The 12,542-nt window shown below is 47.3% G+C and overlaps 1 protein-coding gene across 1 annotated transcript; it reads left to right on the top strand.

Moving 5' to 3' along the window:
- Positions 1 to 9,578: 9,578 nt before the first annotated feature.
- On the top strand, positions 9,579 to 12,081 carry dnajc5aa (DnaJ (Hsp40) homolog, subfamily C, member 5aa). Its single transcript, XM_037683927.1, has 5 exons — positions 9,579 to 9,703; positions 10,324 to 10,452; positions 10,532 to 10,745; positions 10,819 to 10,990; positions 11,090 to 12,081. The coding sequence occupies exons 2-5, from the start codon at positions 10,343 to 10,345 to the stop codon at positions 11,191 to 11,193; spliced, it is 600 nt and encodes a 199-aa protein (XP_037539855.1). The 5' UTR covers positions 9,579 to 9,703; positions 10,324 to 10,342; the 3' UTR covers positions 11,194 to 12,081.
- The last annotated feature ends 461 nt before the right edge of the window (positions 12,082 to 12,542 follow it).

Genomic DNA, 12,542 nt, shown 5'->3' with positions numbered 1-12,542 from the left:
CAGCTAATGAAAACTAATCAGTGCAGAGTGAAGTGAAGGAAAGACAAATTTAAACTATCATGCAGCCAGCAGAGAGAAACAGACAGAGTGCTGCAGAAATAAAAGTCTCAAAACCAAAGAGAAACACATATTAATAAGAAGAATAGCAGAGGAGAAAATCCACAGACACCAAGCAGTGAACAAAGTGACAAAAATATAAACTCAGACAGGCGTGAATCGTGACATATCCCCACCTCAAGGGACGCCTCCTGGCGTCCCACCTGGTTGGTCCGGATGACAGGCGTGGAAGTCTGAGATGAGAGACTTGTCCAGGATGTTACGAGCAGGGACCCAAGAACGTTCCTCCGGACCATAACCCTCCCAGTCGACCAAGTACTGGAGACCGCGACCCCTCCGCCTAGAGCGGAGAAGACGATGGACCGTGTAGGCAGGGGACCCATCAATCAGACGGGCGGGTGGGGGGGAACGAACGGGAGTGTGAAATCTAGACGAGGTGACCGGTTTGATGCAGGAGACATGAAAGGAGGGATGTACGCGAAACGACTTGGGCAGGGAGAGACGGACAGCGACAGGATTAATAATTTTAGAAATAGGAAAAGGACCAACAAAACGGGGAGCAAGTTTGCGAGACTGGGCCTTGAGGGGAAGGTTCTTAGTGGAGAGCCAGACGTTTTGGCCCACTTTATAGATGGGCTGACTAGACCTACGGCGGTCAGCTTTCTTGCAATAAACCGCCGTAGTTTTAAGCAACGCACGTCTGGCTCTCCTCCAGGCTCTACGACATTTGAGAGCCATCAGATGAGCAGAGGGGACCACAGCCTCGCGTTCTTGGAGGGAAAAGATTGGGGGTTGAAAACCAAAAACCACGTAGAAAGGAGAGAGACCGGTAGCTGAAGAGGGAAGAGAATTAAGGGAGTGTTCGACCCATGGTAGAGCAGAGGACCACTTTTCAGGGTCGGTATTACACAGGAGGCGCAATTTGTTCTCCACCTCCTGGTTGGTCCTCTCAGTTTGACCATCAGTCTCAGGATGGAAGCCTGAAGAGAGACTGATGGATATCCCAAGAAGACCACAAAATTCCTTCCAAAATAAGGAAACAAACTGTGGACCCCTATCAGAAACTATGTCGAGGGGGAGTCCATGCAGTCTGAATACCTCCTTGGCCATGATGTGGGCCAATTCCTTGGAGGAAGGAAGTTTAGGAAGGGGAACCAGGTGGGTCATCTTGGAAAAGCGATCGACAACAGTGAGAATGACTGAATGACCCTCAGAGACAGGGAGACCAGTAATAAAGTCCATCCCAATATGGGACCAAGGCCGTTTTGGGATGGGGAGAGGACGAAGCAGTCCAACAGGAGGACGCCTGGAGGATTTAATCTGTGAACATAAGGGACATGATCGGACGAAAGACTGAACGTCTTTAAACAAAGAATCCCACCAAAACTGTGACCTAACCACAGAAAGAGTCTTAGTGAGACCTGGGTGACAGAAAAGGTGGGAAGAGTGACAAAATTCGAGCACCTTTTTAATCATGTGTGGGGGAACAAAGAGGCGGTTGTCAGGACAACCAGGAGGAGGAGAACGAGACCTACTGGATGCTCTCAGGTCAGCCTCGAGACGCGTCATGGCCAGGCGGGTCGACTCGGGCAGAATGAACCCCTGTTCCTCTAAAGGAGAAGAAGAGTCATCTTCGGTGAGATGGGACAGAGCATCGGGTTTCACGTTTTTCTCCCCAGGACGAAAAGACAAGGTAAAATTGAATCGAGAGAAAAAGAGTGCCCACCTGGCCTGACGAGGGTTTAAACGGCGGGCCGACCTGAGATACTCCAGATTCTTATGATCAATCCACACTTGGAATGGGAATCTGGAGCCCTCCAGCCAATGACGCCACTCCTCCAATGCGAGCTTGACAGCCAGCAACTCTCGATCCCCCACATCGTAGTTGCGTTCCGGTGCTGACAAGCTCCTAGAAAAAAAAGCACAAGGATGAAGTCGACCCCCCTTGCTACGCTGGCTGAGAATGGCCCCCACCCCAGTGCTGGAGGCGTCCACCTCCACAATGAAAGGTTCTTCTGGGTTAGGGGCCTGTAGAATGGGAGCCGATGAAAAGAGGGTCTTTAATTTAAGAAAGGCTTCTTCAGCCTCTGAGGACCACATGAAACGTGATTTAGTAGATGTTAATGCATGAAGAGGTCTAGAAATGAGACTGAACCCTTTAATAAATCGTCGGTAAAAATTTGCAAACCCCAAAAACCGCTGGAGTTGTTTACGATCTTTTGGGGTCGGCCAATCCAAAACTGCCGCAATTTTATTGCAGTCCATCTCCATCTTGTCTGGGGAAATAACGAAACCGAGGAACGAAGTGGTGGAAACATGAAACTCACTTTTTTCAGCTTTAACATATAAGCCGTTTTGAAGAAGACGAGTGAGTACTGCGCGGACGTGTTTGCGATGGGTAGACAGATCTTTAGAAAAAATAAGTATATCATCTAAATAAACGAAAACAAACTGGTTAACCATATCCCTCAAAACATCATTGACCAGATTTTGAAAAATTGCGGGAGCATTGGTTAACCCAAAAGGCATGACTAGGTACTCGTAGTGACCTGTGGGGGTATTGAAGGCGGTCTTCCATTCATCTCCTTCACGAATACGAACTAGATGATAGGCATTGCGGAGATCTAGTTTGGTGAAGACCTTAGCTCCTTGTAGGAGGTCAAAAGCCGAGTTCATGAGAGGTAGGGGATATTTATTCTTTATGGTGATCTGATTAAGACCGCGGTAATCGATACAAGGACGGAGAGAACCGTCCTTTTTACCTACAAAAAAGAAACCTGCCCCGGCCGGAGAGACGGAAGGACGAATAATGCCTGCTTGGAGGGATTCATGGATGTAATCCCTCATAGATTGTTGCTCGGGGATAGAAAGAGAATAAAGAGCTCCCCTAGGGGGTGTGGAACCAGGGAGAAGGTCGATCGCACAATCATAAGGCCGATGAGGTGGTAAAGATGTAGCCTTAGCCTTATTAAATACCTCTTTAAGATCGTTGTATTCGGAGGGGATCTTAGAGAGGTCAGGGTAGTTGTCTACAGAGTTCTTAGCAGAGTCCTTCATGATAACAGCGTCCAATAAACAAGATGATAAACACTCCTCAGCCCAACCCAAAATCTCCCCTTTTTTCCAGTCAATGTGGGGATTGTGTTTTTGAAGCCAGGTAGCACCTAACACCACTGGAGCCTGGGGAGAATTAATGATGAGGAAGCTGACAGTCTCTCTATGATTACCCCCCACATGCAGAATTATGGGCTCAGTAAACTGTGAAGAGGAGTTCAGGGGATGACCATCTAAAGCCACCACAGAATGTTCTTTGGCTGACTCAATGATTTTAAAACCCGCTTTAACAGCAAAATCAATGTCCATGAACTCCGTGTCAGCACCAGAGTCAATAAAAACCCTTACAGAAATTGGGGTCTTACCCGGAACGGAGAGAGTAGCAGCTTGAGTCACAGATGAGGAGAGTGTTGAAGAAAAAGTCCTGCTCAGTAAACCTCTCCTCAAGCTTACTGAGCGTGCCCTTTTACCGGTAAACGGAGACACACCTTTGCTATAATCTTGAGCAAACAAACAATTGTTTTTAGGCGTTAATCTTGTTAAATTTCGAAGAACTGTAACAGCGAGTCCTCTCGTGTGCGCTCCCGCGGAGCCAGTCAATTTTTGGCAGACCATCACTTTTTGGCACAGCAACTGTTCCAAGCAAACTGTTGCCGGAATGCACCCTGACAAAATGAACGAGTTCTGGCAGGATCCGGCTCAAATTAAGTCCCGATGTTAGGCTGATTGGTAACTCTAAATTGTCCCTAGGTGTGAGTGAGAGAGTGATTTTTTTTGTCTCGCTCTCTCTATGTGACCCTGTGATGGACTTGCGACATGTCCAGGGTCTACGCCGCCTCTCGCACAGTGATAGCTGGACATGGGCACCAGTGACTCCCGCGACCCAAAAAGGAAGGTAAGATAAGGTAAAGATAATGGATGGATGTCTGCAGTGGTTTTTGCCATGAAATTAGACAACTTCAGATCTTTTTGCAAGGTATTCCAGGTTACAGGAGCGGAGTAAGAGAAGGCCCTTTTGCCAAGTTTGGTCTGCACTGAGGGTACACTGCAAGTAATATGTCCTGAGAACGCACGCTGTAGCTGCACTCACGAAGTGGCATATAAGAGGAGATGTATGAAGGATGCACACCAAGCAGTGATTTAAAGATGAAAATGTACCAGTGAGAGAGTCTGCGTGAAGTTAATGATGACCAGTTAACCAGTGAATACAGGGTGCAGTGGTGGGTTCGGTAATCACAGCCAGTTATGAATCTTAATGCACCGTGATAGACAGCAGCCAACATCTGCAAGGCGCTTGTAGGAGAGTTTGTGTAAATAATGTCACTGAAGTCAATGGAGGGAAGGAAAGTTGCAGTTACAAGGCGTTTCCTGGCATTCAGAGCTAGACAGGATCTATTTCTAAAAACAAAACTCAGTTTTACTTTCAATTTCTTTACCAAGTTTTCGGCATGAGGCTTAAAAGAGAGAAGCAAATCAACCGAAATACCCAAGTATTTATAAGGGTCGACAAACTCAAAAGGGACACCATTTGAAGATGAAATAGAAGGAAGGACTGCTGGTACTGACTTCCTGTTTGAAAACAACATCCCTTTAGTTTTGTCAGCATTTAGCACCAGTTTGAGATGGACCAAATCTGACTGGATGATGTCGAGAGTAGACTGTAAAAGCTGGAAAGCCTTATCAACTATTTTATCTTCACAATAAACAACTGGAGCAGCGTAGAAATGTAAAGATGCACCAGGAATGAACTGATCTACATTACTTATGTAGATTGTGAAGAGAGTGGGTCCTAACATTGTGGTACACCATTGTTAACAGTTAGATATCTGGAATAAGTACCATAATGTTGAACACATTGCCTCCGATCTGAGAGATAATTAGTGAACCAACCAATAGTGTGATCAGAGAAACCAATTTCAGAGAGCTTCATACAGAATAATAAAGATATTTTGTTGAAGCAGTTATCCAGGACAGACCCAGAATAGAACTGTTGCTCCTCCACATCCAGAGGAGCCAGATAAGGAAGTTCAGACATCTGCTCAGAATGGACCCTGAACTCCTTAAGGATCATTACAGTAACAGTTTATATTTCAAAATAATGAAACTTAACCCTGCTTATACTAACATTTAGTTACATCAGCTGAATCTAAAGTTAATTTGAGTTAACCCAGTCAGATTGTAAATGGTAAATGGACTGTACTTATACAACGCCTTTCAATCTTATTTCAAGATACTCAAAGCACTTTACACTCATCACTCATCTGTGCCTCATTTACCCATTCATACAGCACTCTACGAGAGTTCTACAAAGCTAATTGAACAAATCATTCTAATGAGACTAATCAGAGCTTTATCACATTCATATACCGATGGGACACACATCAGAGGCAATGAGGGGTTCAGTGTATTGCCTAGGAACACTTCAACATGTGACTGCTGGTGGATTCGAACCCCCAACTCTCGCATTGGAGGACGACTGTTCTAACCACTCAGCCACAGCCGCCCCTCATTAAATCAGCAATTAAATTAAAATATATGGTTATGGAGTATGTTATGCTACAAACCTCCACTCTTAAAGTTGGTACTTTTCATAATTTATTTCTAAACTCTTATGGTTTGATTCTTAAAGATTCAACTTCATTACGGAATAATTTGTTTTTGTCCTATCAAAGAAAATACTGTATTAGTATTTATTTCATTATATTCATAGCAAGATGTCTTTTTTACTTCTCATTTGTTGAATTTTTATTGTTTTAATGTTCAAGTCATACAAGTTCAACGTCATATCATGTAACTAAGTTTACATGTGTTTGTTTATGTTAATGTTTCTGCTCGCTTGGGTGGAGTTTCAAGAACAACACACCCTTTCATATGTGTACAGACAAGCCCTGCCAATCCGGCACATTCAGTACAGCACTTGAAGTGACCCCTGGTGGGGAAAGTGGGATAACGAGAAGCATCAACCCAAATGCATTTTTTCAGTTAATAAAGAAATTATGAAACTGAACCAACAGTGGGGACCCTGGCGGTCTGATCCTCGGCTACAGAAGCTGGTTACTGGGACGTGGAATGTCACCTCACTGGTGGGGAAGGAGCCTGAGCTGGTGTGTGAGGTTGAGCGGTTCCGGCTAGAAATAGTCAGACTCACCTCTATGCATGGCTCTGGAACCAGTTTCCTTGAGAGAGGTTGGACACTCTTCCATTCTGGAGTTACCCCTGGTGAGAAGCGCTGAGCAGGAGTGGGCATACTTATTGCCCTCCCTCTTGGTGCCTGTGTGTTGGGGTTCACCAGGGTGAATGAGAGGGTGGCCTCCTTCCACCTACGTGTGGGGGGACGGGTTCTGACTGTCGTTTGTGCTTATGCTCCTTGGTGGCAGGGCCCCAGGGGTGGATGAGAATCGCCCAGAGTTCCTTAAGGCTCTGGATGTTGTAGGGTTGTGTTGGTTTACGCGACTCTGCAATATTGCGTGGACATCGGGGGGAAGTTCCCCTGGATTGGCAGACCGGGGTAGTGGTCCCCTGTTCAAAAACGGGGACCATAGAGTGTGTTCCAAATACAGGGGAATCACACTCTTAGGCCTCCCTGGTAAGGTCTATTCATGGGTTCTGGAGAGGAGGGTCCATCGGATAGTCGAACCTCGGATTCAGGAGGAGCAGTGCGGTTTTCGTCCTGGTCGTGGAACACTGGACCAGCTCTACACTCTCAACAGGGTCCTGGAGGGTGCATGGAAGTTTGCCCAACCGGTCTACATGTGCTTTGTGGACTTGGAGAAGGTGTTCGACCGCGTCCCTCTGGGAACCCTGTGGGGGGTACTCTAGGAGTATGGGGTACCCGGCCCTTTGATACGGGCTTTTAGGTCCCTGTATAACTGGTGTCAGAGCCTGGTCCACATTGCTGGCAGTAAGTCGGGTTGTTCCCGGTGAGAGTTCGACTCCGCCAAGGTTGCCCTTTGTCACCGATTCTGTTCATAACTTTTATGGACAGAATTTCTAGGCACAGCCAAGGTGTTGAAGGGATCCGTTTTGGTGGCCTTAGGATTGCGTCTCTGCTTTTTGCAGATGATGTGGTCCTATTGGCTTCATCAGATTGTGATCTACAGCTTTCGCTGGAGCGGTTCGCAGCCGAGTGCGACACAGCCGGAATGAGGATCAGTTCCTCCAAATCCGAGGCCATGGTCTTGAGCCGGAAAAGGGTAGAGTGCCCTCTCCAGGTCAGGGAGGAGGTCCTGCCCCAATTGGAGGAGTTCAAGTATCTCGGGGTCTTGTTCACGAATGAGGGAAAACGGAGTTTGAGATCGATAGGCGGATAGGTGCAGCATCTGCAGTGAAGCGGGAGCTGTATGGGTCTGTCGTGGTGAAGTCTCTTCAGCTGAGTCAAAAGGCGAAGCTCTCAATTAACCGATTGATCTACGTTCCTACCCTCATCTATGGTCATGAGCTTTGGGTTGTGACCGAAAGAATGAGATCTCGGATACAAGCAGCCGAAATGAGTTTTCTCCGCAGGGTGTCTGGGCTCTCCCTTAGAGATAGGGTGAGAAGCTCGATCATCTGGAAGGGACTCAGAGTAGAGCCACTGCTTCTCCACGTCGAGAGGAGCCAGTTGAGGTGGCTTGGGCATCTGGTTAGGATGCCTCCTGGACTCCTCCCTGGTGAGGAGACCTAGAGGTAGACCCAGGAAATGCTGGAGTGACTATGTTTCCCGGCTGGCCTGGGAACGCCTCGGGATTCCCCCGGAGGAGCTGGCCCAAGTGGCTGGGGAGAGGGAAGTCTGGGTCTTTCTACTTAAGCTTTCCAAACTTCACCCTCACTGATCTTTCCCACTTCCTGGTCCACAGTTTCTATGACCTCTACTCTTCTTTCTCTTTCATTCTCTTCATTCAATAGCTCCTCAAAGTATTCCTTCCATCTTCCCATCACACTCTCATCACTTGTTAGAACATTACCATTTATATCTTTAACAAGCCTAACCTGCTTCACATTCTTTCTAGACTGATCCCTCTGTCTCACCAATCGGTACAAGTCCTTCTCATCCTCTTTAGTGCCCAGCCTCCCATACAACACATTATATACCTTCTGCTTTGCCTTTGCCACCTCCCTCTTTGTTCTACATCCCATCTCTTTATATTCCTGTCTCCTCTCTTCAGTCCTCTCACTGTCATATTTCTTGGCTAACCTCTTTCTTTGAACGGCATCCTGCACTTCACTATTCCACCACCAAGTTTCATTATCATCCATTCTCTGTTTAAATGACACACCAAGTACCTTCCTACCTGTCTCTCTTACTGTTGCTGTAGTAGCCCAGTCATTTGGAAGCTCTTTCTTACCACCCAGAGCCTTTAACAGCTCCTCTCTGAATTTCTCACCACATTCTTCCTTCTTCATCTTCCATCATTTGTTCTTCTTCTCTGATATTCCTGTTTTTCTCTTCTTCACAACAGTCATTCTCTACACAACCACCCGATGCTGTCTGGCCACGCTCTCCCCTGCCACAACCTTACAGTCTTCAATCTCCCTCAGGTTTCCTCTTCTACACAGAATGTAGTCAACCTGCATCCTCCTTCCTCCACTCTTATAGGTCACTCTATGTTCCTCCCTATTTTGGAAATACAGTGCCTTGCGAAAGTAAAAAGTTTGACACATCCAATAAATTTCATTCCACTTCACGATTGTGTCCCACTTGTTGTTGATTCTTCACAAAAAATAAAAAATTCATATCTTTATGTTTGAAGCATGAAATGTGGCAAAAGGTTTAAAAGTTCAAGGGAGCCGAATACTTTCACAAGGCACTGTAATCTTCTGACCATAAAATCCTTGAACATGGACTCCTTCTCCCCTCAGAATGTCTTATATGGATATGTATCTAAAAATCAAAAAGATGAATGCTTTGCTAATAGCATTACCATAATCGTAAAATTTTATATACATAAATGCAGATGTGGCAGATCTAAGCCATGGTCTGTATTCAAACAAGAACTCCAGATGTTAAAACTTTCATTGGACAGTGTTATAAAACCACAAGCAAAAAAAATTCTTATCACCTCGCTCAGATAATAAAGCCCTCTGACAATTTATTTTAATGGATACATATGTTAATTTTTTATTGATTTTATTTTTTCATGTTTTTGTGCTACTTCTCTGTTCCAAATATGTTAATTAAATTTAAATTTGATCTGTACAATATGTCATACTGTGTGCAAGTGTCTTAGGAGGTAGAGGATTCTTAACATGTATCATTTTGTGATTTGTTCTTGTGTTTTATAAATAAAGTTTTTAACAAAAGAAGCAGCATTAACTTTTTGATAGATATCTGTTTGACCTTGTTTGTTGTGACTAAATCTTCTAAACACGCTTTAGTTTGGGCTGAAAATGCGTTTTAATTTGCCACTCTTAAGCTAAACGCGAGCTCCTCGGCCGCGCGCCTTCGTCATGAGTCCGCCGGTGACGCGCACGTCCGTTCCGTCAGAGGTGGGCGGGGCCAGCGGGCTGCTGCAGCTGTCCATGGTGGTAAAGCGGAGCCGGAGAGGGTCACGCTGCAGCTTCTGAGACCACAGCCCGTCCGGATCGTTAGTTTGTCTACAGAGAAGACTGAAAGGTGAGTCCCCCCCACCCCACCCCACCCTCACCCGCTTCTTTCAGGGTTCCTTCCGCTGCTGCTCGGAGAAGAACAGAGAAGTGATGATCCAGCCTGCTGGCATGAAGAGAACAGGCCAGGACCCAACATGGATGCTGCGCTGCTGCAGCTCAGGATGCTCCTGCAGCATCGCAGCTGAATCCTCCCTGCAGGATGAGCTCCTTCAGCTGACAGCAGCTCTCACATCTGACACATTTCAGCTCAAATCTGAAGACTTCATCCGACGGGGGCTTTAAATAGACCATCTGTCTCGAGCTGATTTGTAGGCAGGCTGCTGCTTAAAAATGAATGGCTCAGTGTTTTTTTTTTTTTTTTTAAACGTGAAGAATTATCTTTTTGCTGTGTAAGATGTTTGTTTGCAGGGATGCCAGTTTTTAATTAAGTAAAAGCAGCGAGCCTGGAAAGATGCCACACAGTCAGTGAGCTCCTAAAGCTGTTTAACCCACCGCCATAAACAAGTAAAACCAGTCGTTAGTGCAAGTGCAGTCAGCTGTTTTAGTATTTGACAACAGTGATGGCAGCAGCTGTGGCCTGCATGATGAACCAGGTTTAAAAACACAGCTTTTCTTGTTCGTGTCCAGCCCGTGGACGTGAGGCGTCATGAGTGACCACCAGAGACAGCGCTCTCTGTCCACTGCAGGGGAGTCTCTCTACCACGTGCTGGGAGTGGACAAGCTGGCCACAAACGACGACATCAAGAGGTCTTACAGGTGAGGCTCTGCAGGCCAGCAGGGGGTCTCACCCCCGCTGCCGCCTTCATCACTTCATGCTCTGCCTCCTCCTCAACAGGAAACTGGCGCTGAAGTTTCACCCCGACAAGAACCCTGACAATCCAGAGGCGGCGGACAAGTTCAAGGAGATAAACAACGCCCACGCCATTCTGAACGACGCCACCAAGCGTAACATCTACGATAAGTACGGCTCTCTGGGGCTGTACGTGGCCGAGCAGTTTGGAGAAGAGAACGTTAACACTTACTTTGTGCTCTCCAGCTGGTGGGCGAAGGTGAGGGACACGGAGGAGTCTTTGGTTTGGTTAACGCTCCTCTCTCAACACGAGCTTGTGTTTGCTCCTGCAGGCGCTGTTCATCTTCTGCGGCCTGGCCACTGGATGCTACTTCTGCTGCTGCCTGTGCTGCTGCTGCAACTGCTGCTGTGGGCGGTGTAAACCCCGGCCCCGCGAGAGCCCGGACCAGGACTTCTACGTGTCCCCCGAGGACCTGGAGGCTCAGCTCCAGTCTGACGAGAGAGGTGAGGCCGAGCGGCTGGTGTCGCTCCCGTTGCTCGCAGGTCAGTGATGTCATCCAGTGATGTCATCGGCGCCTTAACGTGTGTTTCTGTGTCGAGCAGAGGCCGGGGGCGAGCCCATAGTGCTGCAGCCGTCAGCTACAGAGACAACCCAGCTAACATCGGACGGACATTACACCTACCACACCGACACCGGCTTCAACTAACCCACCCCCTGTCAGCCACACCAACACCGGCTTCAACTAACCCACCTCCCCCCATCAGTCCCAACCTGGAGGGTCCAGCCTGCTTCCCTGCTCCACCTCAGACAGATGACAGAAAGAGGCGATCCAACGAGAGCCATGGGGGGGGGGACGAGCATGCACGGCCTGAAAGGAACTGATGAAGTCACATTTCCCTGCACCCCTCCCTGATCGTTTCCCCCCCTCCCCAGAAAGAAGAGAAGAGAATCAACTCATTTGTTTCCCTTTGATTTCTTCTTCGTTTGTTGACCTTTAACCTCGCAGGTCACCTGACCTTCCTCCTGTCCTTCATCGTTTGCATCATCATGGTGTAGCATGCTCTGTGCTGGACGTCGTCACCTTTTCTTTATTCTCCTCCAGAGCGTGTGTGAAGGAGTTCAGACCACAGGGAGGAGGTCCAACTGATGTTCAAGAGCCACACTTCAGGGAGGTGCTGGTTGGAGACTTGGTGGTCTCAGGTGGTCTCAGGAGGTCTGTTTCATCATAGAACCTTCAAGAACTGATCCACATCTGCACGTCTAATTTTCAGTCAGTGTTCTTTCAGGACTAAACGCTTGCTGATGGGTCCGCTCGTTTCTCGTGTAAACGTTTTGAGCCATCCGGTGGTTTGGGGGCGGAGCTTTATGATTTGCAGACAGGTTTTCATAAACAGTCTTTTTTTTTTTTTAGCTGCAGCACGTTGTTAAATATTTTAAGCAAACTTTCATGTTTGATTTGTTTTGTCTTCCATTACAAATCTGATGGATTCACTCCAGAACCCCCAGACCCACCCCCCAAGAAGAAATGCCACAAAAACAGAGACATTAACATTTTTTAAACCAAACTCATTCAAACTTGAAGGTTTTTGTTTTGAGCTCCACTGTTTTTAATTTTGAGTGGACCAGCTGGATGTCCATCAGGAGCTCCAGGTGGACCAGCTGGATGTCCAACAGGAGCTCCAGGTGGACGAGCTGGACCAGCTGGATGTCCATCAGGAGTTGCAGGTGAACCAGCCGGATGTCCATCAGGAGCTCCAGGTGGACTAGCTGGACCAGGTGGACCAGCTGGATGTCCATCAGGAGACCCAGGTGGACCAGCTGGATGTCCATCAGAAGCTCCAGGTGGACCAGCTGGATGTCCATCAGGAGCTCCAGGTGGACCAGCTGGATGTCCATCAGGAGCTCCAGGTGGACTAGCTGGACCAGGTGGACCAGCTGGATGTCCATCAGGAGACCCAGGTGGACCAGCTGGATGTCCATCAGGAGCTCCAGGTGAACCAGCTGGACATCCATCAGGTTATTATTGTAATCACGACGTTTTTGAACTGATCAGTT

This window comes from Nematolebias whitei, chromosome 11, assembly GCF_014905685.2.
Source record: "Nematolebias whitei isolate Nwh7 chromosome 11, NemWhi1, whole genome shotgun sequence".
In the NCBI taxonomy this organism is placed as follows: Eukaryota; Metazoa; Chordata; class Actinopteri; order Cyprinodontiformes; family Rivulidae; genus Nematolebias; species Nematolebias whitei.
Note: the sequence above shows the minus strand (reverse complement) of the source record. Positions and strands in the feature narration are given on the sequence as shown.

Excerpts from the sequence above, each read along its gene's own strand:
- dnajc5aa (XM_037683927.1), top strand. The coding sequence starts at position 10,343 with ATGAGTGACCACCAGAGACAGCGCTCTCTGTCCACTGCAGGGGAGTCT. Across the intron at positions 10,453-10,531 it reads GACATCAAGAGGTCTTACAG|GAAACTGGCGCTGAAGTTTC; the intron begins GTGAGGCTCTGC and ends CCTCCTCAACAG. Across the intron at positions 10,991-11,089 it reads GCTCCAGTCTGACGAGAGAG|AGGCCGGGGGCGAGCCCATA; the intron begins GTGAGGCCGAGC and ends TGTGTCGAGCAG.